Source organism: Heloderma suspectum, chromosome 12 (genome assembly GCF_057233095.1).
Source record: "Heloderma suspectum isolate Gila_16-S chromosome 12, 16-S_ref, whole genome shotgun sequence".
In the NCBI taxonomy this organism is placed as follows: Eukaryota; Metazoa; Chordata; class Lepidosauria; order Squamata; family Helodermatidae; genus Heloderma; species Heloderma suspectum.
The window spans coordinates 34,554,751-34,581,253 of NC_139469.1; the positions used below are offsets into that span (position 1 = coordinate 34,554,751).

The following is a 26,503-nucleotide window of genomic DNA, read 5'->3' on the forward strand; positions in this document are numbered from 1 at the left end:
TCAGGCTTCTAAATAGGGCAAAATAGAAGGCTTTTGGGGGCTGAAAGGCAGCCAAATTTTTTGCAGACAGACAGAATGAAACGGGAGTAGAGCCATACCTGAAGTCAGACCGCCCTGATATGCTCAGACCAAGCCCTCCATGCAAGTGTTCCTGCCAGCCCGAGGCACCTTTCCCCTCCTCCCACCCCTTCCCCCAAAGCAGGTAGGTTGCCAGGCCACACACAAGACATGCTGAGCTCCCGAGCCTTTATCTGGTTAGGGAGTGGAACACCCACTGCAGGTGCGTGCACGTGCGCGCGCGCACACACACACACACACACACACGTCTGGTGTGTGGCTGCACTCGGCCTGGGCGTGGGGCTCTGCCTCCTCTCACCCAGTTTGGTGATGCCGATCTCCTGCAGGTCCTCCCAGGTGATGTCAGTGATGAAATCTATGTTCTCATAGCCATTTTCCACCAGTACCTTGTAATACTGTGCCAGCCCAATCATAGAGAGCCAAAGAGCAAGGTTAGCCTGGGTGGGACAAGAGGGCAAATCACACAACGAAACAACAAGGACTCTGGATTCAACTCTTTTTAGTGGCACCTGTTCACCCACAGGGTGCTTCCATGCTAACAACTTAGGGCTTCTCCACACAGAGGCTTTTTATCCATGATTTTACCGAGGCTTCTGCTTCTGGATTCTTTGCGAGATTAAGGTCGGCCCTTTACATGTGCTTCCCTTCCCCCCTTTTTCTCCCTTACTTGGAAGTTCTATATGTTTCATTTTACAGCCACTAGAGGGCACTGTTGTTATAGTGCCACTTCCTCTTTACACAGACAAAGTCAAACCGATTCTTTTTATTAGCTCATTATTTCCATTTCAAATTTAAACCGTGGAAATGGTCAGAAACCAGGGGAGAGGTGCCAGAGGTTGATGATGTCATGTAAAGGACCCAAACTTCCATGAGTAACTAATCCCAATTGCAGGATAAAAGCCCCATGTGGAGAAGCCCTTAGTCTGAAATGGCTGTCCTTTGGGAACTCACGTTTATGGAGAATTCTGACTACGTTGATGTCTTCCAATGTTTTCTGTGTGGTCTTCCCATCTTTTTTCAGACCTGATTTCACTCGAAACACAATTGCAATGCCATTGTGGGCTGGCAAAGTTCAACTTAGGCTTTTCAGCGTTAAGTGTATTTAGAAGCTTTCTGCTCACAGCTCTTACCCCTTCTATTGCTTTTAGGCTTATTCATGAGTTCCCTCAACTGCCTCTTGAATTGCCTCTCTTAATTGCCCCTTATTGTCAGTGTCCGTTTTTGCTTTAATTACTGGTTTTCTCTCTTTGTTTTTAACAACAGGATAGTACTAGTTCACCATAAAAGAAAGGGAAAATAAAATTAAAGGAAAGATCCAAAATTAAAGATGCCTCCTGTTCATTTCCCTGGCTCACCATGTGCAATGCAGGCAATTCATCAGTAAGTTGGCATTGCACTAAACAAGCAACAAAAGAAAGCTTTTAACTAATGTTGCAGGGGCCTTTGCTGAATGAGAGTGACATCTGAGTAAACTTTATAGAAGGATCCTAGCAGTGGGGTTGCTGGCAAATACAGTGCTATATTAAGTGCTCTGCAAAACCACCATTTTAATTCTGCTTCCAGCTGATCGCAGAAAGCCAATGCTTTGGTGATGTGTGAGTGACCAAGAGACGAAAGGCAAGAGTGCATTGCTGCCACACCCTAGTATTTTGTATTGGTGTAGGCAGGGGGTTATTCTCCCAGGACAATAAGCCTGGGATAACCTCTCAATTTCAAGAAACCCCATGAGTGGGAAGGAGAGAAGACTTACTGGCTTGTACTCTGGTAGCCACTCAGAAACATTTAGGTTGTTGATCTCTGATGCAATCTTCTTTCTGTGTCCTGGTTTGGTGACCCCAATGGCTGTCAGATCCTGTGGCAAACAGAACAGCCACTTCTGCTGGGTGCCACAAAAGCAGCAAGCAGAAGTCGCAAAGAGAAAACCATGGGAGCAAAGAGTCGCCCATAAAGGCAAGGAGGTCACTATCAAAAACTCAACTGAATAGGCCTCCCAAGTTGGCTTCTTGTTCTCATCAGAAGTTTCGTAACAGTCTCGTACAAGCGGGACCAGCAACAAAATGTTGGAGTGTATCCTCTCTCCAGCAGGAGCACTCCTTTCCAGCCAGCCTGCTTCCTTGTGGGTGTTTCCATTTCATTTCTCACCACCCGTTTTCCATTTTTCTTTTCCAACTGACACTCAACATTCCATGGCTACTGCACATACCAAGACCCTCTGGTCTGGTTTATCGGGGGGGGGGGGAGGGGTTATGTTTAAGTGTTTTATTAAAAACAATATTTGGATACTTCTGCAAAACCCAGCGTGCTCATGCCTCCACCTTGCTTCTCAGTGGCCGTGCTTTGGCTCTCATCCAATCAGATTCACCACTTCGGTTCACTGGAGTGAGGTTTTTTTTTTATGAGTAAACGTGACAGTTTAAGCTCCTACTGGAGTGTGAGTGAGGGGAGAATGGACCCGAGTGTGTTCAAGGAGAAGAAAAAGGTCCCGGCCTCCTTGCAGCAATGATACAAACAAAATAAAAAGGACCCTTTGCCAGCTCTCCCCCTGCAAATGCAATAGAGGAGAAGAAGCAGCTGTACAGCAGCAGGAATAAATCCTGCTGCCCCCCAGAATGCAAACTCCCCCCTGCCCCCGTTTACATTTTGTACTCCAGCAAAAAATAGCAGTGTACACTTTTCTTCAAGTACAAATGATGTACAATTAAAAATCACCAACCAGCCCTGTCCCATTCATGGGCTGTTAAATTTGGGGAGGGTCGGAGTGGGGGGCTTTACTGGCTGTGGTGGAGTTAAGTATGTAGGAAGCTGCCTTATTCCGAGTCCAAGAATTGCTCCATCTAGTTCTGTGTTGCCTACAGAGGCTTGCCGGGGTCTCAAATGGGGGGGGGGGGTGCGTGTGTCTTCTCTTTCTCAGCCCTACTTGGGGATGCTGGGAACTGAGCCCAAGGCTTTCTGCATGCAAAGCAGGGGCTGCGCCATGGAGCCACAGCCCCTTTCTCCTAGTGGCTGCTTACTACCCACCACTATTCCCCCCGCCCCATTGCCCCACTCAGAAGGGGACGCTACATGATGCTGTCACATTGTTCCCAATTATGGGGGGGGCACATTTCCCCCCATATCCCCCCATATCCCCCAGAGAACATTTGGCATCGCTCAGTCCTAAGGGGCAATCCCTTGTGGGTTTCAACAGAGGATTCGACTAGTCACAGCCTTAAGAGTTCAGATGCTGATAGAAATGGATCTTCGTCTAATGTTACAATCTGTTAGGGTGCCCGTTATCCATTGCAAGACCATATATTTTATAATACAATGAAGGCAGGTAGGACAGAAAAGGATCACACATGTTCAGAAAGCCAGTTCAGTCATCAGAGCTCCTGGAACTGCCGCACGGTGCTGTTTGCCAAGCTCCACTCCCTCCCACCTCTGTCCCCGCCAGCCTCACCTCTGGGGTCATCCGGCTGATGGTGGGGATATCATACCCAGCATTGATGAAGTTGGAGGCGTAAAGCTGCAGCTGAAACTTGCACAACCACTGGCAGACGGCCTCTGCGCTCTGTGGGGGGAGAAGGTGACCAATTACGCAATGACGCTTCTTACCATTTCCAAAACTATAGTTACTTTCCTTGAGCCCTTGAAATAGGGACAGCGAGACATTTACGCTGATGTCGCCATTCTCCTCTTTGATATCACATGAAGTTCAATTTGTGCTGTCAGCTTTCCTGCCCTTAGCCCTGCAGGTAAGTCATTGCAAACGCCCCGGGGCGCAGCTTAGGAGCAAGGGGATTTGGGAGGCGCGGAGCCTCATGCTGAAATGCAAAGGCAGCAGCCCCCAAACCCGCCTGGGCAGGCAGGGATGGCTTGGACTGCTTGTTCCCTGGCTGAAAGCGGGGCAGGGGTCAGGGAGAAGGCATTTCAGAATCTGCTTGTAGATCTCTGGGTGCTTTGCAGTGCCTCTGCAAGGGTTTCTGACTCCCAGCTGTTTAACAACAGCAGCAGCAACAAAAGGGCTTTCCCTGCCCAGTCTTTAAATTTGGCTGCTGGAATGAAGAAAGCTTGGGAAGTAATCAGGAGTGTTTTTTAAAAATACGAATGGACTGTGAGCTCAGCTCCAACACTGGAAAGGAATTCTTGGTCTGAGCTCATGTGCTCAGGGGCATTCTGTCCCTCTGGAGGTGCGTGTCTGTCCCTCTGAGCTGCCATTTTGCACCTGACTCCAGTTGGTGGGTCTCAAGATTCTAGTAAAAATGGGCAGTACATTGTGGACGCCTGAAGTCTGCCCCCCCGGCGTAAAGGGCAAGATGCCCTGGAAAGGCCGTCCTCAAAATACAGAAAGGAGGTGGCCCATGCAGTGTGCGGCCAGGCCGTCCCATCAACTTAGCCCTCTCTGGGCGTTCCCAAACTTGCCTTCCCCTCCGACATGGGCTCCACCTTCTTCAGCTGCTGCTCTGCATAGGGCTGACCTGGGTACGACGAGGAGCCGCCCAGACTTGGCGTCCGTGAAGATCCTGGCACAAAGCAGGCAGCGGGAGACATAAGTGTGACGGGAGTCTGGCTGGCTGGCTGGCTGGCAGGGCCATTGGCTCAGATGCTTTTCAAGCTGTCAGGCCCAAGTCAACAGCAGACTGATGTGTGAGGCAAAGCTGCTGCCCCCCGCAAATGCTAGGTTCTCCCCACCAGCACCCTTTCCACACTGCCAATTGGGGATGGGGGGTGAGGGTGCAGTGCTGTAGCAAAGAGTGGCTTGTCTGGAGCGTTCTCCTCTGAGGCAACATGTGAGCCAGGCTCACAGCCCCCTGGACTGCCCAAGCCCTCAGAGAGGGCAGGGCACTCATTCCCCTTGAGCCCCCCTTGGGGCAAACCGCCAAGATGGCGTCCAGCTGGCCGTTCAGCGGGAGCGAGAGACCCAGAAATGCTGGGGCAGAAATGAGCAAACGTCAGAGAAGCACAGAGTCCCCCGGCTGATTTTTGCTCACAGCAGGACACAGGTGGAAGCAGAGCAAGATGGCAGCCAAGGTGACCTTGAAGGCTCGCTTGCTTCTCTCACTGCCTCCAGCCCAGCCAGCAGGCCAGGCACCTTTCTGGGTCAGGAAGCCACCAAGAGGCTGAAAACCTACCAGGCCTCAAGTCTCTGCTTGGCTTGCAGCCCTTGAACGCCAGGAGGGAAGGAGGGCTGGTTCTCTCTGTGGCTTTTAGCCCTGAGACCCAAAAGGCAGCAACCATTTCAGAAGCTGTATCCCTCACAGAAGTATCAGACACAGGGAAACTCCTGCTAGACGAGCAGCCCTGCACCTCCCTGGACCCCCATGTTTAACCACACGGATCACTGGAATGGCCATCAGTGTGTGCGTGGGGGTGGGCTCATTCTGCTCCACACATCTCCAGCTTACAGCACCCCGACCCTTCCCCAAGCCAAGCTCCTTGGCATACCAGTCTGAGACCCATGTGAGAAGAAGCCCCACAGCATCGCCCTTAAGAAGCAGGGATCTCAGGAACGCACCATCTGCCAGTCCCCCCCGCCTGTCCCCCCCTGCACAGCACCATACAGCTCTTGAGGCACTCGGCCCCCTCTGCAGGGAGAGAAGAGCAATCGGGGGGAGGGGGGTCAGTGTACCCACTGGGTAGGGAGGGTCCTTCCAGAGTCACCTTCCAGAGAACTGTGCTCAGGGACACAGCAGAGGCCTCCCAATGAGCCTCTGAGGACGGCTGAGACGGCCAAAGCTCAGACTCCAAAGTGGGTGGAGGGGAAAGCAGACTCGGGGGGGGGGGGGGGCAAAGGAAGACCAGCCAGCCATGAACAGCCCTGTGCCTGTCAGAAGCCAGACTGGCTCTTTGACTGAGGCTGGAGAAGAGCCAAGCAGACAGACTGGGGGGGGGCCCTCCCCCCCCTCCCAACACAGCCGCCCCCCCGCACTTCTCCCTACTAACCGAAGCAAGCGAAGGCCTGGCAGCAGCAGAGAGAGAGGGCCATGTTTGGCTCGGAAGGCTCTCTGAGCAGGAGAAGCAGCTTGTCAGGGGAATAAGAAAAGCTCCGGCAGGGACAGCGGATGCGCTCTGCGGCGGAGCGTTCCACGCACCTGCGGGCGTCTCCACGGCTTTGGCAGGCCCGTCGCCCACCGCAGATTCTTGCACAGACGCCTTCTGGGAAAGGACAGTTGCCAGCAGCTGAGAAATGGGGGGCGGGGAGGGAGGGAGGGAGGGAGGACAGGGAGAAACAGACTGTCAGTTGGAAAAGGGTGGCGGGTGAACAGGAACGCACCGAAAGGCTTGAGGAAGGCGCGGAGTGTCAGGTGCTGCCCTCCCCAGCCTACGATGCTGCTGGCAAAGGGGCACACCTGGGGGCAGTGAGGACACAGGTGACGCCTCGGCTCTGCCCAGCTGGCCCTCATCGCTGCAGCTGAGCCAGCGTAGGAAAATTTAGAGGACTCAGAGGACGGCGATCCCGTGAAGGACCGATGGAGTGGCCGAGTCGTCCCCCGTCCTGGCCCACTTCCCCAGAAACGGGATGAGAGACTGGTCCCTTGCCAAGCTAGCTGACTCGCGAGAGATGGACCAATGCAGGCTGCAGCCACGAGGGGGCAGCGCAGGCCAGGCAATGTCAGCCGGCTCAGCTGCAGGGCCAACCCCTGCCTCCGGCTGCAGTGCCAGGATGACATCGCGGCTCTGGGAGCAGACGCAACCCTTGAATCCCTGGTGCTGCTGGTGCAGTCAGGATGGCTACACTGTTCCAGACATGTGCAGAGGCACACGCGCCAGGGCCAGCCCTCCCAGCACCAGGTAATTTGGCTCACCTTCACACCTTCTGAGCCTGGGTGGAGGGCTGCATGGCCGCCGCTTCCGGTGCTTTGGCCACTCCCTGAGCTCCTGCCACTGGCCACGCTTCCACTGCTGCCCACGCTGCTGCGGTCGCCACCTATAAATGGGGGGGTAGATGTCAAGAAGGGCACCATGCAGCGGGGGGGGGGGGGAGATCCTTGGTACTGAGCATGGCTTAGCTCTATGGCAGTTCCAAAGGTCCCCTTTCCACAAAAGCAGGGGTGGGCCCTCCAGATGTTTTGGACTCCACCACCCATCAGCCCCAGCCAGCACAGTCAGTGGTGAAGGATGGTAGGAGCTGCGGGCCAAAACATTCAGGAGGCCAAAAGTTACCCATCCCTGCACTAAAGCGTCAGAGGCCCCGTCAGAGGGCCAGGTTGCTTTGGTGCCGCATCCCACCAAACCTGCACAGAGAACTTGGGAGTAGGACCAGACGTGAAGGCAGACAAACAGCTGCCAAGAGCAGCACCCCCCCGATGTCTCACCCCCCCGCCAACATCTCGCACATCTCCCCGCACGACCTGCCCTGTGATGCGCCCGTTTCCCCTCCCCCATCAGGGGAAGCCGTTGGTGCGGAACTGCGATGGGGAAACTCGCAGCGTCACATCACAGGGTAAGGTGCCCCACCAGCAAACCACACTTGCAGACCAGAGGAGTCCTGCTTGTAGCACAGATGCAACCATCCCCAAAACATGGGCCAGAGCTACATCAACCCCAAGCCAACACAAACTGGCCAAGACCCAGCCAACCCGCCCCCTCCTGGTACCTGCATAGGGCTTGCGAAGCACCCAGATCTCTTCAGCAGGAGCCGGCGTGGTAGCGGGTCCGCCTTGCGATGGGGACAAGTGGGACGGGCTGGCATCAGACCCTCGGGAACCTTTGGGGTCGAAGACAACCATCGCCACCCCAGTAAAGAAAGAGACCGCATGAGACAAAGCACCAAAACCCCAGAAGGGGGTGTGCGTGTGCACGTGTGCATGCCTTGGGCAGGCTGTGCAAACAGCATCGCTCTCCCTTCATCCCCACAACCAACCACCCCCCCAGCTGTTTCCTGGGGAGGCGGAGGCTTGCTGGCAGCAGGCTGAGCGCACTTAGTCCCTCGCCGTGTTGCAGAGGAAACGTGGGCATGGCCGGGAATGTTGTTTGGTGCACATTTTGATAAGAATGTACCAACATTCACAGCTTTCTTAATAAATGAGGCAGAAAGAAATGGAGATTTAAAAGAATTTGAATGTGGGAGAAAGTGAAAAGGGAGAGGTACATTCACCCAGGCAAGCGTCTTTGAGTGCTTAGCTCTTGAAAGACTGGGTTTGATTCCCTGAGCAGCCAGCCACGTTCCTGGTGCTGACTTTGGGCTGCCCCCTCTATTGTTCTGACAGGTCCTCCTCTTGAACAGCGACACCCGCAGGCAGGCACAACATTTATTTATTTATTACATTTCTATACCATCCCATACAGAATACGCTGGGAATAGCTACAACCTATTGAATTTGGCCAGCACAGATGGGTCAGAATTTTGTTTGGCTCACTTTTGGTAAAAACTTACCAAAATTCGTAGATTTCTTCAGAAACTGGATGGAAAGAAATTGAGATTTTAAAAATCTGAATATGAGAGAAAGGGAAACTGGAGGATAAAGCTGCCAAGGGCTACTAGTCAGGGTAACGATATATAGCCTCAGTATCAGAGGCACTATGCCTACGTGCATCCGTTGCTGGGGGGCACGAGTAGCGATGCGCTGCTGCACTCCTGCCCTGCTTGTGGGCTTCCCATCGGGGCAGCCACTCGGCCACTGCGTGAGCAGAATGCCAGGCTGGACAGGCCTTGCGCCTGCTCCGAGAGGGCTCTACTTCTGTTCTTATGATTTGTCCCTCAGCATAGGGGACGCGGAGCACCGCTCTTGCTCGCACAGCGTCCAAGGGAGTCCGTCCTCAACATCTTTTCAGACACTGCAAGAATTCCTGAGGTTTTCCTCTGGGATTGCACACCACTCCGTTGGCGTCCCTGAACACAGCCACACCCCTCATGCAGCTTGGGCAGAGGAAGGGAAGGAACACTGCGCTCGGCCAGACCAAGGCCGGTCCATCTAGTCCAGCAGCCAGCAAGATGTCTCCTAGAAGCCTGCAAGGAGACATATGAAGGGGGCGGCTTCCCCCTGCCTCTGGCCCCGCAGCATCAAGTGCACAGAGACAGCTGCCATTTCTAAGATCTCTCCTCCATGAATGTGTCCAGTCCTCGCAAAAAGCCATCTAAGCAAGCTGGGGGCCGTACCTCAGGGGCAGAGCCCCTGCTTGGCCTGCAGCAGGTCCCAGATTCCATCCCCAACAGCATCTCCAGGTAGGGTTAGGAAAGGATCTTGCTGAAACCCCTGAGAGCTGTTGCTGCCAGTCGGTGTCAGACCCTTGGCCTAGATGGACCAAGGCAGTTTCCTATGTTCACATCTTATGGCAGAGAATTCCATAAAAAGAAGGGCGAAGAAGCCCTCTCTCTCGTCTGTCCTGAATCTGCTGGCAATCCATTTCATTGGAAAAAAACCCGCAGGTATTATGAGAGGGAGAAAGAAACTTCTCTCTGTCTCCCTTTGTGTTGCTTGTGCTGCTGGAATAGGGAACATCTTCTCCTTGCCAGTAATACCTGCCACTGCGCTATTGACCTGTGAGTGTGCCTGCTGGAGCTAGGCCATAGACAGCCGCCCAAAGGTGGACTACTGGAGATGAGGGTTGCAAGCCAGGCTCTGCATTTGCTCCCTCCTTGAAAAACAGACTCAGGGGAAAAGGCAAAGGCTGGCCTGGGTGGGCAGGCAGGCAGGCGCATCAGGCACGCACATGCATCGCCACTGGCTTCCCATGCGTCCCCTTGCCACGGGGGTCAGCGAGGCGCTCTGGGATGCGGGGAGCCCCTGGACCCTGCTGGGAAGAGCTAGCACTGCTTGAGTTTAGCTCGGCAGCCTTGGAAGAATCCAGGAGCAGGAGAAGAGTTCAAACTGGAATTACGGAGGTGTGGGAGGGAGGCAGCCCTGCTCCGCCATCACCATATGCGCGTGGGGCACCCGCCCCCTTTGTGTACACACCCAGGAACGGGAAGGGGTGGCTTGGGGAGGGGGGGAGTCGGGGAGGGGGGATGCGGTGGTGCCACACAAATGCCAAAAGGGTTCCAAGAAGAGAAAGGGCAAGGCTCACACCCCCACACTCACACGTGCTCAGATCACACAGCGCCCCCCTCTGCTCCCTCCGCTGGTGTTCATCCCCGTCCGCATCTGGCACGAGCTCCTCAGCCCTCTCCCCTTCACAGCTCTTCATGACCTCAACTTACCGCGTCTTTCCACTCTTACTGTCCCTTTGCCCCTCCATCGCTAGGGCCCTCTGTGGCCGCCTCAGACTCTCCTGCTCTCTTCAGTGACTTTGCCCTTTCACATTTGCTGCCGTTTGTGCCTGGAACTGCCTCCCTGAACATGTGTATCACCACTAGAGATGTGAAGGCCCAGAAAAAACCTGGGGGCAGGGGAGAGAATGGAAAAATTCAAGAGGGGGGAGAATTCAGAGGAAAAAAATTGTAAAGAATGTTGCTGGGTTTTCCCTTTTGTTTTCCTGAGCCTTCACATCTCTAATCACCATGCCTCACTTTCTCTCTCTTCTCTCCTGATCCCTCTGTTCCTTAAAATCCATCCATCCATCCATTATTTATTTAAAAGATTTTAAACCCACCTTTCAGGAAGCATTGCCCTCACCAGATGGCTTACGGTATTTCAAAAACATAAGCACAGACATCACAATTAAGCACAAACACAGCAACAGCAGCAGCTAATGATTTTTAAGCAGCAAATGGCAGATGGGGACAGGTGTGTCTTCAGGGTTTTTAAAAAGCCAGCAGTGACGAGGCCATCCCTATCCCACTGGGGAGGGAATTCCAAAGCTGTGGGGCCACCACTGCGAAAGCCTTCTCCCTGGTACCCACCAGCCTCATGGCTCTTGTGGGCGGGCCAGAAAAAGAGTAGCACCTGCCTCTCACAAGCATTCTAACTGCCGCATTCTGTACCAGTTGCGGTGTCTGAATGGTCTTTAAGGGCAGCCCCACAGAGAGCACACTACAGTATGAATGTAACCAAGGCCTGTGTCACGGCAGCTTTCTTTAGACATGGCTGCAGCTTCCGAACCAGCGTAAGCTGGTACAAAGCACACCTTCCAGCTGATGGTACCCGCTGAGACAGCACTGAGTCCAAGAGTGCTCCCAGAGGGCGTGCCTGGCCCGTCAGGGCAGTGTGACCCCATCCGGAATCAAATCTAAACCTCCATCCAGATTAGTGGATTTCCAAACCCACAGTACTCCCATCTCATCTGGACTGGGTTTCAGCTCGTTAGCCCTCATCCACTCCAGTGCAGCCCCCGACATCTGAACAGGGTTTCAGCTGCCTCCCTGGGATTAGATGGTGGAAAAGTGAGGCACAGCTGCATGTCATCCACATATCGATGGCACCTCAGCCCAAACATCCAGATGACTTCTCCCAGTGGTTTCATGTAGATTTTGAAAAGCATGGGGGACAAGACGGAACCTTGAAGGACCCCAAGTGTCAATGGAAGAGAAGTCCCCCAGCACCACCTTCTGGGTCTGCTCCCCTAGAAAGGACTGGAGCCAATGCCACACCATACCCCAGCCACATGCCAGAGAGACGGTCCAGAAGGATGCCATTGTCAGTGGCATCGAAAGCTGCTGAGAGGCCCAGGAGAACGAACAGGGTCACACTCCCTCCCCGACTCCCTGCCCCGCCCACGATCCATTCCCTGGCATACGTCATCCATCAGGGTGACCAGTGCAGTTTCTGTCCTGAACTCAGGCCGGAAGCCAGACTGGAATGGATCTAAATGATCACTGCCACTCAAAACTGTCTGAAGCTGACCTGACACCACCTGCTCCAAGACCTTGCTCAGGAATGGCAGCTCTGAAACTGGGCAATAATTCTCCACAGCCAATGGACTTAGACCTGCCTCCTTCAACAGTGGCTCAGGGCTGCGAGAACTTCCCCATCCCCTACCAAGGCATTGACCTGTTCTGATATCCATCTTGTAAGCCCAGCTCTGGCCGATTTCACTAGCCATGAGAGACAAGGATTTAAAGAGCAAGTGGTGGTAGGCCTCAGTCCTTCAAGCAGCTTTTCAACAGTCTCAGGCTACAAAAGGCTACGAAATTTCAGAAGTATCCATAACAACAAGACCAGGCAGTGCCATGGCTACCTCCATCTCTGATTCTGTCACAGCTGTGGCATCCAAGTTTTCCCTGCAAATTGTAATGCAAATGATCACAATCAGCCTCTGAAGATCCCAACTGCTGACCCACTCAGCTGTTCCAGTCGAGCTCCATTAGCTGGCATTGTGAAGATGCAATGATGGTGGTGAAACAAACTCTCTTCGCTTCCTTCCCAGCCACAAAGTGGGCCCTAAAGTGGGCTCTAATCTGTATGCTCACACTCGCTTCAGGTCGTGTGACATCGGCCATCTCATCACTCTCGGCTGCTCGGAATACCAAGGAGCCCATATGACTCTATGGTTTGGCTGAAGATGATTAGGAGCAATGGCATCGATAACCCTAGTCACCCCCCTGATTCTAGGCGTTGACCAGGAACTCGGCAGGACCACTGGCCAATTCTGTGGGGAACTCTCCCAACAGTATCCGGACACTATGTGAATCCACAAGTCACCAAAGGTGGACCGTTAAAATTGCTCCTCCGCCCCTGCAAAGGGAAGAGGCAGCTTGCTAGGGATGTACAAAAATTCCACCATGGATCTCGGGGAGGCCGAATGCCAGCGCATTCGGCCCCCCAAAATCGGTGGCGGAACGGCCTGCCCCCCCGCCCCCCCCCAGGGACGAGATTACCTTGGGCGGATCTTCCTGGCGGTGGCAGGTCCGGCGGCGGCTCCGGTGGCAGTTTGGCGGCGGCAGCTGCGGTGGCCGGTCTTCCGACCGGCTGCCACCGCCGCCATTTCCAGTTTAAAAAAAAAAACACGTGATAGGCTACATAAAGATTTACGTAGCCTATCACGGTTAGGTTTTTTTTAAAAAAACATGATAGGCTACGTAAATCTTTACGTAGCCTATCACGGCTGACTTAAAAAAAAAAACATGCGAAAAGACGGCGAAAGACTAAGGGCAACGCAAAGACTTAAAGACTAAGACGGCGAAAATAAGGGCAACGCAAATAGCGTAGCATCCGCTATGCTATTTGCGTTGCCCTTATTTTTGCCGTCTTAGTCTACGTAAATGTTTACGTAGATTAAGACGTGCCAAAATAAGGAACGCAAATGGTGGCGGCCGTGGCCACCGCCATTTGCGTACGTGCGTTTGTTTTTTTGTTTTTTTTAAGTCAGCTGTGATAGGCTATGTAAACATTTACGTAGCCTATCACGGCTGACTGCAGGGACGCAAACGGCGGCGGCTACGGCCGCCGCCATTTACGTCCCTGCTAGCCAGGGGCTGGATGTCCGGCTGCTGGTGGAGCCAGCCGGCGGCTCCACAGAATGCCTGCGGAGCACAGCCGGCCGGCTATCGTTTGAGGCAGGCTGTGAAGTCCAGTGCCGCCCCACACAAGGCAGTCTAAGAGTGGACAGTAAAGGCGGCCTCAGCCTGGATGGGGCTCTCAACATCACCTCCGAGGCCACCTCTGTCAGCTTAGGCGGGGAGACTGTTCGGGGGCAGGGTGGGCGATGGACCCACAGAATCCCTGTCTTGCCCATCACCAGGAACAGAGACCCCAAACTGGCCAAGTGCTGAATAGGGTATCTGGAAAACACATCTCCGTGCTTTCCAGGCGTACAATGGAAAGCCACAACGCCTTTGACTCAAGCCCTCAGTCTGGGTACCCAGCAAACATTAATTCTAAGGAAATCGCATTTACTCATTTTCACCCCTTTTTCTGTCCCTCCCTCCCTCCCTCCCTCCCTCCATTGCATTTTCCCATCCCATCTCTAAATATAGTAAGGCAGGCCTGGAAACAAAAGGAACTTAAGTCAGAGGTGAGTGTTTTAGGAGACAGTAAAATATATACATTGTTAAGTGGACTCCACTGCAGTCTGCTTTGGTGGGTGGCAGCATGAACCATTTCCCAGGCAGTTTTTACTAAGGAGCATAAACCAGCTTCCTCTGATAAAGCAACATTGTTCAAAACACACTGTGAAATACCCATCTGCTTAGCTCTACTTTGGTTCCCTTGCTTCTTTTTTTATTGCTGTGTCTGTTCCCCTGCTCTTGTGATCTGCAAAATTGAGTCCTCAGTTGTGCCATCCCCATTCGCAGAAAGCAAAATGGGAGTGGGGGGGGGGCTATCTTGATGATTTTCAGGAGCAAAGTGGGGGGTGTCGCACACCAGCTGGTAGCCACCTGTCCCCCCACTCCCAGAATCCCTCTTGTGGACATGTAGCATCATCTTGCCATGAAATAGATCACAGTGGTGAAAAAAGAGAGGCCAATGAAGCTGTTTCTGCAAAACTTTCACACACTTCCAGCCACCCAAAATTTCAAGCTGAGTGTTCTCTTCAGAAAGCTTTCAGCTCAGCCTTAAAATATAGCCTATAAGTTCCTTGGGGCACAAACCTCTCTTTTTGCTTATGCTGCTCTGCAGTGCTCTCTGTACACTGATGGTTATAGGTGCTATATAAATAAATGCTTCTCTTTGGCCTGAAGAACAGAAGGCTGAGGGGAGACATGACGGCAGTCTTCAAATATCTGAAAGGCGGTTATGCAGAAGATCATAGAATCATAGAATAGTAGGGTTGGAAGGGGCCTACAAGACCATCAAGTCCAACCCCCTGCTCAATGCAGGAATCCAGGTCAGAGCATCCCCGACAGATGGCTGTCCAGGCTTGTCTTGAATGCCTCCAGTGTGGGAGAGCCCACCACCTCCCTAGGTCATTGGTTCCGTTGTTGTATTGCTCTAACAGGACATTTTTCCTGATTTTTCAGCCGGAATCTGACTTCCTGTAACCTGAGCCCATTATTCCATGTCCTGCACTCTGGGATGATCGAGGAAAGATCCTGGCCTTCCTCTCTGCGACAGGCTTCCAAGTCCTTGAAGAGCGCTATCCTGTCTCCCCTCAGTCTTCTCTTCTCAAGGGTAAACATGCCCAGTTCTTTCAGTCTCTCCTCATAGGGCTCTGTTTCCAGTCCCCTGATGGAGCAGAGTTCTTCTTTGTGGGGCAGCAGAACTAATGGGTGGAAATTGCAGGGCAGCAGATTTTGGCCAGGAGAAACTTCCTAACAGAGGGCACTGTTCAGCAGTGGCGCAGCCTGCCTCAGGAGGCGGATGGACCTTCCACGCTGAAGGTGGCTGCATGTCCATCTGCCAGGGACGCTGGAACTGCATCCTGTGTGACAATGCCTGCACTGAGCAGGGGGCTGGACTACGAGATGATCTTCAAGGTCCCTTCTAACCCTGTGATTCTAAATTTGATGATGATAATGAACTTACTCACAGACCTGTCCACAAACTTGCACACAAGGGAAAATGGGGGGAAATGAAAAGCTAAACAGACAAACTTGGGAGTACCACAAAATATGGCAAAAGCACAAATCAAAGCAAAGAAAGCAATGGGTGGACTACCTGGGTTGGCGCAAGGCCCTTCCACAGCACCATGGGGGAGCCTGCGGTAGCCAAAGGAACTGAAAAGAGGCTGATAGGGGTGTGGTGGAGGCGGAGGCAGGAAATGGAGCTGATGATGGGAGGAGGAGGAGGAGGAGGAAGAGGAGGAGATGCAGGAGTGGCCGTTAGGCACGGAGGCCCCGCCAGCCGGGAGGGAGATGGCTTGAAAGTGCCCTGGGAAAGGGCCTGCGTCCCACGAACCTGATAACAGAAACACAACAAGAGGCAACGTGAAATGGTTCCTCTGACCTAAGAAGAAGGGGAGGGGGGGACATTCTTGAGCCTTTCAGCAATGCTGGAACTGAGTCTAGAGACAGATGGCAGCTGGTGCAGCGAAGCGACTCAGAAGATAGTGAGCTAGGAGCTGGGCGGGCTCTGGCTCCAAGCTCGCTTCTGCTGCGGACTCACCAGACGACCCTAGGCCAACATGCCCCGATCAGCCTGAGCCCACCGTCTGCAGGATAATAATACTGGCCTAACTTACAGGGTTGTCGCAAAAATTACAATACCATGTGCATTAAGTGCCTTCAACATTCAGGAGCGCTACACAAATGCTATAATTTTTCAGAGTGCTGATAGAACCCTTGCTGCCTGTGGAGCACACCCTCATCTCACGGTCACCACCTCTGCTACATGTTTTGCTGGTGTTTAAAAAACACACCAAACCCCGTGGGTCCCAAAGCAAAGACATAAGCCACAATGCCTCTATGGTACCTTCAACACCCTGAAAGAGCGGACATCGGTCTCCATCCTTAGAAACAAAAATCAGGCCAGATGTCAGGATGCAAGAAACCCGACAGCTCCGGAGCCAGCTCTGCCAGACTGTGCAAGACACACCTGACGTTAAGGCCCCTCCCTGCCTCCTAGACACACTCTAGGAAATCTGATCTGTCTTTAAAAGACGATTGGAGGTTTCAGTACTGATTATCATTTCGAATTCGATTTTAACTGGATTTCAATAGGGGAATCTACTCTTTTTTTCCCCGAGCCAAGCCTTCCGCACAAATGGCTGGGGTCACAAGGCGAGGCGTGCACAGGAAGAATACAGCCAGCTGGGGGGGGGGGCACTTAATCTCCAGCCTTGAACAACTGGGACATGAGCAAGCTTTACCCCCTTCTCCACCAATGTAATTTTGCGGCTGCACATTCAAGCTGCTAGCATGTTCCTCCTCCGTCTAGACAGGGGCAGCCCATCCACAACGGACAGAGCAGAAATGAATGGGGTTCACTTACCCACACAGTCTACAATGAAACTCGTTCACAATTGCCCTGATACACAAAAAAGGGGCTAGTCCAGGTGGTCCAACAGCCAGCGTACTCATGCAAAAAACCTGCCCCAAGAGCAGTGTAATGGCAGGGAGGATGAGGGATATGCTGGCGTGAGATTCCAGCTCCTCTGTCGTGCACGGGAAGGGGCTGTGGCTCCCTTGAAGAGCACTTGCGTTGCATGTAGAAGCCCTGGCATCTTCAGATAAGGCTGGGAAAGAGCCCTGCCTGGGTCCCTGGTGAGCTGCTGCCAGCCAGCGTGGGCAATTCTGAGCTACAGCAATGCTCTGACTCAGTATAAGCAGCTTCCGATATTCCTCCGTACGTTCCATAGTTCAGTGGTGGACATCCTGCTTTGCTCACAGAGGAGCAGTTCAAGCACCAGCATCTCCACTTTAAAAGATCAGGAAAAACCCGTCCCTCCCTGGGACCCTGGAGCACTGCTGCCAGTCAAGAGCAAACAACACTGGGCCAGATGGGCTACCAGTCTGGCAGGAAAAGCCACAGAGCAAGTAATTTGTTCTCAGCCTAGAGCACAGGCAGTTGGGCCCTGCAACCCAAAAACTATATGGGACGTAAAGAAAGCTGGGAAGAAGGGGTGTGCACCGGCCACAAGAATCGGTTCGGACACCAGTTCAACGATGCAGAAAAGTGCCTGATTCACCTTGGATCAATTCAGAGACTGCCTAGTTCAACTTGGAGCCAAATCCGAATCTTAACTCAGAAGTCCCAAAACTTCATGGTTCCCAACGACTATCACTGGAAACCATCAAACAACTGGAACTGTTTTGCTGTTGACAGGGTTTGATGAAAACTGTGTGTACAGCAGCCCCGTGTGATGGGATGAAACCTGCCAAAACTCAGACGAACAGGTTCAGGGGATTCCGTGACTGGTGTCCCTCCAAATCTAAATCACTAACAAAGCTTCGGGAAGGTTCAGATTTGGATTCAGTCTGCTCTGAATCATAACGATTCAGACATCTCCCGACTGTTTCCAAATCAACCCGATTTGGTTCGGGATCTGGATGCATCTGAAGCACACCCATCCCAGAAAGCCCCACAGAGAGAAGTATTTGCCTGTGCGCTTGCTGATCGCTTCCACTAGGCTGGATGGGAAGTAGCCGACGCGGTCATTGCCCGTCCGGTTGTCATGGATACAGCCTTTCCACCGCCCGTCCGCATGCTGTTCCAGGACCTGTTTGGGGAGCAGGGGGCGGGGGGGTTGAGGAGGAGACCAAGTAAAGGACCAGAGTCAGCTGAAAGATGGCCTTGCCAAACACACCACGGGCATGGCGAAGGAGGAAACAGATTCCACACATTCTGGCGTGTGTTTAGTTTCCAGAACGGGAAGTGCAAAGCCTCAAGTCTGGCCCAAAGTCGCACCCAGTGACTCAGAAAGTCTTTCCTCCTAGTCTCAGGTGACCACATCCTATTCTCAGTTATTTATTCTGTACATGCTCAAAGGCACACCCTTTCACCACACTTCATATTTATTTATTTATTTTAAACATTTTTATACCGCCTTTCTGGAAAAACCAATCATGGCAATTTAAGGGGAGGGGGGAAAGGAAAAGCACGAACAGATAAAAAACATCGTGAAACCTTAAAAACAACCTTAAAGATCATCAACAATTGAAAAAAGCCGAGTTAAAAAAATGAGTCTCGATCCCCTTCCTGAACACAAAAAGAGTGGGGACCAGTCACAATTCCACAGGGAGCCTGGGAGGAATACAGGAGAAAGCTCTTTCACATGTGCCTGACAAATGGGCCTCGGAAAGCGAGGGTGTCTTCCAAAGGCCCTCTCCTGCTGATCCTAGTAACCGAGCACATCCATACCGAGACAGGGGATCCCTCGGGAGCCAGGCTTGAAGCCATTTAGAACATTAAAGGTTAAGAGCAACACCTTGATTTGAGCATGGAAAACAACTGGCAACCTGTGCAGATCTTCCAGCATTGGTGTGAGGTGATCACGATGCTGCGCACAAGGCATGTTGGAGACATCCACAACGGAACCCAATGTGCTCGGATTTTTATGAATCCACTCCATGGATTCTGCAGCAGACCAGCTGACCCTGTCATGCGGATTCCATAAACTTGCAGATCGTTTTTCTAACCTTCAGGAGCTTTGCACAAATTTAGTCGTAGAAAAAGTGCAAACATTTAAAAACAGCCAAAAATGCACATTTCCCCCATAGGCTAAAGCATGAAAATGCACATTTTGTGGGGATTTGTGCATTTCTGCAAGTCCAGATTTGCACAAATGCAAATGTGCGCAAATCCAGAAACTAAAATAAAATCCGATTCCATCAATGAGCAGATGACGGAAAGAAAGGCACTTGGCGATCCACAAAACATAGACGGAACAGATGTTACCCGATCCGTACATCCCCACTGTGCCCTGGTTGGCAGCTTGGCTACATTTTGCACCCACTGACGCTGCCAGACACTCTTCAAGGCCAGCCCTACTGCAATAGTCTAGCTGAGATGTAACCAAGCAGGGCCAGTGCCAGACTCCAGCGGGCCTCAGCCTAGTGCTGCCAATTTTGCGCCACTTGGCCGCAGTGGCGTCATTTCCCCCCGGCTGTGCTTATTTTTTAAAGTTGGGGGCGAGGGGAGCTTTGATTATTTTTCCTGTCTTAAGACCAAAAATACCGAGCAGTTCAGTGTTTACATTTTAATTTTTTAATATGATTCTAATAATACTAAGCACGTTTCCACGAAACATTTAGGTTCTGGGGACACACTCGTCTGAAAATAAGATGCGGCCAGTTGGGCCTGTCAGGGACATTCTGGCGCTTGAGCCAGGGACTGCGGCGCCTCTGAGCCTGGCAAGCTGCGTGGACGCTGCAGGCAGCTGGGTGCCCGCTCAGGCCTCAGAGCCCTTGGCCGGGGAGGGAAAGGCAGTGCACAACATGTGGTTGTGAGGAAGCCTCTGGACTGGCCAGGCCTGCCACGAGAACGAGCAGTGGCCTGGCTTTCTGCTGCATTTCCCTGGCCCAGCTGACGGCTGTCCTGACACACGCTGTGACCGGGCTGGCCCAGGACAGAGTAGGCAATGACTCACCGTGATGATGTCTCCAGCTTTCACGTTGAGGCTGGTCAGGTCGTAATTGTTGCAATAATCTTTAACAGCCCTGACCTGCAGGGCAGCTGAAGCATCTAGGCAGAAAGAGGAGGAGAGGCAGTTGGCCACATTCTACAAGGAGAGGTGCTGGGGCTCAGGCCTACGTGGCAGCAGCGCTTTTGGACCCAGGAGACTGTCCTCCGAATCCCAGGGGGAGGGAGGCCGACTGCTGTGGCTCCGTCAGGGGCCTTGCTAGGTTCTTAAAAGACCCGGGGCACAGGCCCATAACACGAATTTGCATGTGCACATATCTATATCTATACCCAAGCGCACCTCTAATATACGTGTGTGTGTGTGTGTGTGGTGTGCTTGTGTGTGTATATATGTGTGTAATGATACATACATACATACGTGCCCTGGCCCCCCCACCCCACTTCAACTCAGACCCCGATTCAGCATTTTGGAAAACATCCCACTTCTGCTCAGGCCAATTTGTAGTCTGTCCACTTCAGTTCAGCACCAAACCTGAGTCAAGGTTTGGAAACGTGAGTCTTTATGCTTCCTGTTGACTACCATGGGAAATTACAAAAAACCTGTAACTTTTTTCTCTTGGTCAGAACTGGATGGAAAATTCAGGCATATAGTAGCCCCCTAGAAGGGGATTACACCTGCCCAATGTCAGAAAAATAGGTGCAGGGCTCATATTTTGATTTTCTTTTAAAGGGAACAGCCAATAACGTTTTAATTCCTTGGAAGAATTGGATAAAAAATTCAGGATTCATTGCCCCATCAGAGGAGATCATGTCTGCCAAATTTCGGAATGCTAGCCACAAGGGTTTTGTGCAAGGGTGGCCTTGACATTTTGAGGTCTCCAAAAGAAGACATACTTATCTCCCTATGTTCCTTGTGGACCACTGTTCTGAAAGTTACAGACAGCCTACAGTTGTCCCTAAGTAAGAAACAAACCAAGTTCCAGAAGGATAGGTGCTGCAGTTCATGTGGAAGGGGAGTTCTCTAATTTGGGGGAGGGAGTGATTTGCTTTCCCTTCCCTTCATTCCCCCCCCCCCCGTTTTTGGGTCAATTTGTATGAAAATGCATAGGTCATTAGAAGTGTCTCCTAGGCAAGAAACCTGCAAAGTTTCTGAAGGATATACATGCATGCAAATTTAGAATTACTGGAATTTATTCACATTTCACCTGTAGGGGAACATGGGTGGGAAGCAGGGGAACATGGGTGGGAAGGTGCTATTGCACTCATATCCTGCTTGTGGGTTTCCCGTGGGCATCTGGTTGGCCACGGTGTGAACAGAATGCTGGACTACATGGACCGTGGTCTGATGCAGGACGGCTCTTTTTATATTTTTAAATATAGAGTGCCTCTGAGGATATGCAGAATGCTTTTCTTTCATCACTGAGCACTTACATTCTCCCCCCTACCAATTCTGTTCCCCTCCATGCTCCCTCCTCACCCTATCATCCTCCAGCAACTCTTCATAAAAATACATGCCTTGTTTTGTGCAACTCTCCTCTACCTCCTCCTTGTTATGCACAAGCTCTCATTGTATCATTCTCCCCATAACTTCATTTGTGCCAAGACTTCACCAGGATTCAGCCAATGAGTCTGTTTTCAAAACTAGGGCTAAGTTACGGAGAAAGTCTGAGCATGTACTAAGTGCCTTTCCCTCACCACTGAAACCAGAGTTCATGCAAAATTGGGAGAAAAAAAACCCACAAATGATAAAACATGCATCGGACTCAGCTGGGTAGTCAATTCATTAGACAGAATTGGGTAGGCACTATATTAAGCCTGCAGTACCATGCTCACCACTCAGGACTTACTTCTGAGTAAACATGCAGAACATCAGGGTGCAAACCTCCCTGCAAAAGTAACTTGTGCTGGAATCCTATGCACACTTTCCTGAGGGTAAGCCTCATTAAACCTAATGGGGCTTCTGAGCAGGCATACATAGGAATGTATAAATGAGCAGTATTTATCTCCACCCAAACTTAAAAAGCAAACCCAAAACTCCTATTTTTATTAAAGCTTTCTGTTCATAGGAACACAGGAAGCTGCCTTGTACTGAGTCAGGCCCTGGGTCCATCTAGTGCAGTATTGTTGACACTGACTGGCAGCAGCGGCTCTCCAGGGTTTCAGGCAGGATCCTTTCCTAGCCCGCCCTGGAGTTGCTGGGGGTTGAACCCGGGACCTTCTGCAGGCCAAGCATGTGCTCTGCCACTGAGCTGCAGCCCTTCCTACTGCTGGATAAGGGCAACTGACAAACAAAGCAGCTCCAGATTTCTTTCTCTGCAACCATGTGAACCCACTTTTCTCAAAGGCTTGAGTGAGGAGAAGGAGAAAAACCAACCCTCTTGTCTGTTTGTATGAAGTCAAATACAGTTCAGAACTTCTCTTGCCCACCAAAGAGAATTCTCTTTAAGAATTCCCAAAGATATGCTCTGGGTGGAATAAAGAAGAGAAAGAAAGAACAGGATACGGCAGGGGAGGGAAGAAGAAAAGAAGAATGGTATTGGAAATGTGCGCGGGGTGGGGGGTAGAGAGAATTCCCCAAGCCAAGTGGCTCCTTTCAGAGAGGTGGTACTTCGGAGGAATTTAGGAGGCTGTGGAGGGTTTGTAAGGATTGCTCGCACTTAAATTAACTTTATGAGGTGAGGTGGCTGAGGGCTTCTTCTAGCTTTTTTAAAATTGTAGAACCTATTTAAAAGCCCCAGCAGTTTCTCGATCATGACGCCACATAGTCCTAACCCTCCCTTTGGGATTATTTGAGTCCCACAGCTATTTAGGAGAAATTAAAATGGAGGGGGAGAAAGAAGTTTGTGGAGGCTGACTGGATGCTTTGCTGTACTGATGCTACTAAACTTCTGCAGAAGGCAAATATTCCAGTTTGGGGCAGTAAAATCAGATGCTGTGTGAAATACCAGTATTTCACTTGGAGCTCTTTCTACCCTTCCTTCTCCCTCTTCAAAACTGCATTGCAAGCAAGCTCCCAAGAATGGGCATGGAAGAGCAGCAAAGTAAGGGGGGGGGGGGAGAGAAAAAACAATGAGGAGACTGTGGAAGGAAAAGTGACAGTCTCCCCTCTAGTTTAAAAGGCCTAATCCTAAGGCCTCCTAGTAAGAGCAAGACTGCTGTACTCAGAGGGAAGAAGCAGGCTTGTATTAAGTAGGCTGTGCACTGCTTCAGATCCGGACTGAATTCCAAACTCAAGCAGGGTGATTCGGACCAAATCGGTCTGGATCCGAAGCAGGTCTGGATCAGTCCGAAGCAGGTCGGATCAGTCCAAATCACTTCAGATCACCTGGGATGATTCTGAAGCCCAGACAGCATGTGTGGGAAATGTAAAAATTTCCTTAAGATTAGACAGAGAGAGAGAGAGAGAGAGAGAGAGAGAGGAGGAGTTGGGAGGGGGGAATTGAGCCTTGGCAAGTGACATCTAGCTGCCAATAGGGCTGAACTTTAAACCCAGCAGTGATTGAGAGTGGGGTGCAATCACTACTCTATAAGGAAAGGCTTCAATGTTTGGGCTATTTAATTTAGAAGAAAGGCAAATAAGGGGGAGGTTTATACAATTATACGGAGTAGTGAAAGTGGAGCAGTGCAATAAATAAGCTGAGTTCAGTGCGACTTTTTCCCAGGTAATGTGTATTGCAGCCAAAAAGATGTTTAACATTTTTCTTCCCTTAACGAGGAGCCTCCAGTGAAGCTTAATAGCGGCAGAATCAGGACAGACAAAAGGAACGTACTACTTGCACTTCAGAAAAAACCTACACCAGAGATTAGGGATAGTGACCTCCTAAAGGTCACCTTAAACACCTCCTGATTAGGCTCTCTAATCCCCTGTGTGGCTTGACAGTTCTTACTTTTTGTTTTAGTCTTTGAGAAAAGGAAACTTTTTGCATGGCTAGCACAAAAGCCACTGGACCTAACTGCTGAAATTTGGCAGGTTCAGTCAGCTCCATAGGGGCTGCCACATCCCCAAATTCCATGCACCTATGTAGAAGCACCAAAAAATATAGCTCTTTGCTTTGACAGACTTTCTTGAAAAAAGTCATTTTTACCTCTAGCTGGCACAAAAGCTACTGGACCTAACTAGCTGAAATTTGGCAGATTTAATCAGCTCCATGGGGGCCACCAGTTCTCCAAATTGCATGTATTTACCGTACAACCTAAAAAAAGTTATGGCCGTTTCTGTTTTCCAATGCAAGTCAATATAAACAAATGGCAATTAGGACAGCTCAAAAGATCTGGGGCCCATGCCCAGGTGGACCCATACAACAATGCCCCTGGGCTCTGTGCTGGTGGAAAGGCAGTCTGCACTGTTATTACTTTACTTAGCCCAGAGGCAGGGCAGCACATCCAAACGGCGCCCCTCGCATGCACACACACCAATTAAGATGGAGGCACAACCCACCAGGAACCTCACTGAAATGGAAGTGGGCTGTGCAAGTAGCATTGGACTTGCTCTTAGCCCTCACCTTGGGCCACCAGGAAGAAAAGAAAAACCTATGTCATGCCAAGGACTTTGAGGTATTTGATGTTGGACTCGTATGATGTCTGAGCTTCCAGGTTTTGCGCCACAATGAGGCTAGACACGCTGCCCCACAACTGGGATCCATTTCAAAAACTTATGTTTTCTCAAGCAGTTTTTGAAATCTAAACTGTCAAACTTCAGTATTCCAGTTTTGAGATGTCTGTAGAGCTATTTACAGTGAACCCCACTAATAAGGCACCCCCCGGTTTAGACTTCACCTCTGCCATGAACCTGCTAGATGGCTTTGGGAAGCTGCTATTCCTTTAGCCATGGCACTCTTGTCTGCAAAATGGGGTGTTGATAATAATATAGAGCTGTTGTACACTTATTGGGAGACTGGGCCTCGGAAGGCCTTCTCTCTGTCCCATCAGCCAGGACAGGTAGGCTGGTGAGGACTAGGGAGAGGGCCTTTTCTGTGGTGGCCCCCACTCTGTGGAATTCCCTCCCTAGTGACCTCCACCATGCTCCCTCTTTGATGAGCTTCTGCCTTGCTTTGAAAACCTGGTTGTTCAGGCAGGCATTTTGGGCGGGTTAGGGTTTTTTGGAGCAATGTTGCTTTGTTCAGTTGATTATGTAAATTTGTTGTGTTTCGTGTTGTTATTTGCATTGTACCCACCTAGAGTGGCTGGGTAGCCAGCCAGATGTGTGGCTAATCAATCAATCAAACAAACAAATGTGCCTGAAGCACTTTCAGCTAGGGATGTACGAAGGTTCCGCCACGGATCTCGGGGAGGCCCAATGCCAGCGCATTCGGCCCCCCCGAAATCGGTGGCAGAACAGCCCGCCACCCCCCCGGGACGGGACTTACCTGGGGCGGATCTTCCTGGCGGCGGCGGCTCCAGAGGCGGCGGTTTGGCGGCGGCCGGTCTTCTGACCGGCTGCCGCCGCCGCCATTCCCAGGTTGTTGTTTTTTAAAAAAAATGTGATAGGCTATGTAAAGACTTACGTAGCCTATCACGGCTAGATTAAAAAAAAACACCGTGATAGGCTACGTAAATGTTTACGTAGCCTATCACGGCTGACTTAAAAAATTTTTTAAAAAACCCGCGCGTACGCAAATGGCGGCGCCCATGGCCGCCGCCATTTGCGTTCCTTACTTTAGCACGTCTTAGTCTACGTAAACATTTACGTAGACTAAGACGGCGAAAATAAGGGGAATGCAAATAGCGTAGCGTCTACGCTATTTGCGTTCCCCTTATTTTCGCCGTCTTAGTCTACGTAAATGTTTACGTAGACTAAGACGTGCCAAAATAAGGAATGCAAATGGCGGCAGCCATGGGCGCCGCCATTTGCATACGCGCTTTTTTTTTTTTTTTTTTTAAGTCAGCCGTGATAGGCTACGTAAACATTTACGTAGCCTATCACTGCTGACTGCAGGGACGCAAACGGCGGTGGCTACAGCCGCCGCCATTTGCGTCCCTGCTAGCCAGCGGCCGGATGTCCAGCTGCTGGCGGAGACGGTCGGCGGCTCCGCAGAATCGCTGCGGAGCACAGCCGGCCGGCCACGATTCCGGGGGGGGGGGAGGAACGGAGCGCCTCCCCCCCGGCCAGGATTCCGGGGGGAGGGACGGAACGCCTCCCCCGGCACCATCAGCATAATCCCCGAAAGGTAAGTAATTTTCGTACATCCCTACTTTCAGCACTAAGAGAAAGTCCTCGATTAAACTAAGTTATAATCGTTATATTTCTTACCTAAAAAAGCCCTAGAGGGAGACAGAGCACCATATACTTTGATGGCTGAAAGGGCTTCCCATACATTTTCCTGGAGCTGCTGGGCGGCTGGCCTTGAGAGAACTTTCCGCCAGGCCTCAGCCCTCCAGCGAGCCCCCTTCCACACAACACACGCCCCCACGGCAACCCTTCTCCCCCGCCCCCGCCACTCCCACCTCGTAGCATCTGCTTGATCTCCTTGCTGGCTTGCGTGGCTGTGAACTGGTTGACAATGTCCAGTGCAGTCTGGCTGTAGGTGTTTCGGATGTGAGCATTGATCCCGCTCTGCAAAAGAGACCGGAGGAAGGTGGGGTGGGAGGCCTGAGCGCTGCGCTGGGCAGAGCAGAGCAGAGAGCCCTCCCTGAGCACAGGCTGGATCGAGAGCTGGCAAGGAAGCACG

At 51.5% G+C, this 26,503-nt stretch overlaps 1 protein-coding gene across 2 annotated transcripts in view; it reads right to left on the reverse strand.

Annotated features, from left to right (window-relative positions):
* Nucleotides 1-26,503, reverse strand: part of CASKIN1 (CASK interacting protein 1) — a 130,882-nt gene that overhangs the window by 10,848 nt on the left and 93,531 nt on the right. The window contains exons 8-18 of one of the 2 annotated variants that reach the window (XM_084819032.1): nucleotides 26,280-26,388; nucleotides 19,843-19,937; nucleotides 17,856-17,973; nucleotides 15,474-15,713; nucleotides 7,655-7,765; nucleotides 6,864-6,985; nucleotides 6,150-6,237; nucleotides 4,480-4,580; nucleotides 3,518-3,628; nucleotides 1,829-1,930; nucleotides 377-515 (exon numbers count right to left, since the gene is read on the reverse strand). In XM_084819032.1, the coding sequence (XP_084675158.1) occupies nucleotides 377-515; nucleotides 1,829-1,930; nucleotides 3,518-3,628; nucleotides 4,480-4,580; nucleotides 6,150-6,237; nucleotides 6,864-6,985; nucleotides 7,655-7,765; nucleotides 15,474-15,713; nucleotides 17,856-17,973; nucleotides 19,843-19,937; nucleotides 26,280-26,388 (1,336 nt within the window). The remainder of the gene's footprint in view (nucleotides 1-376; nucleotides 516-1,828; nucleotides 1,931-3,517; nucleotides 3,629-4,479; nucleotides 4,581-6,149; nucleotides 6,238-6,863; nucleotides 6,986-7,654; nucleotides 7,766-15,473; nucleotides 15,714-17,855; nucleotides 17,974-19,842; nucleotides 19,938-26,279; nucleotides 26,389-26,503) is intronic. The other variant, XM_084819033.1, reaches the window with a different exon arrangement.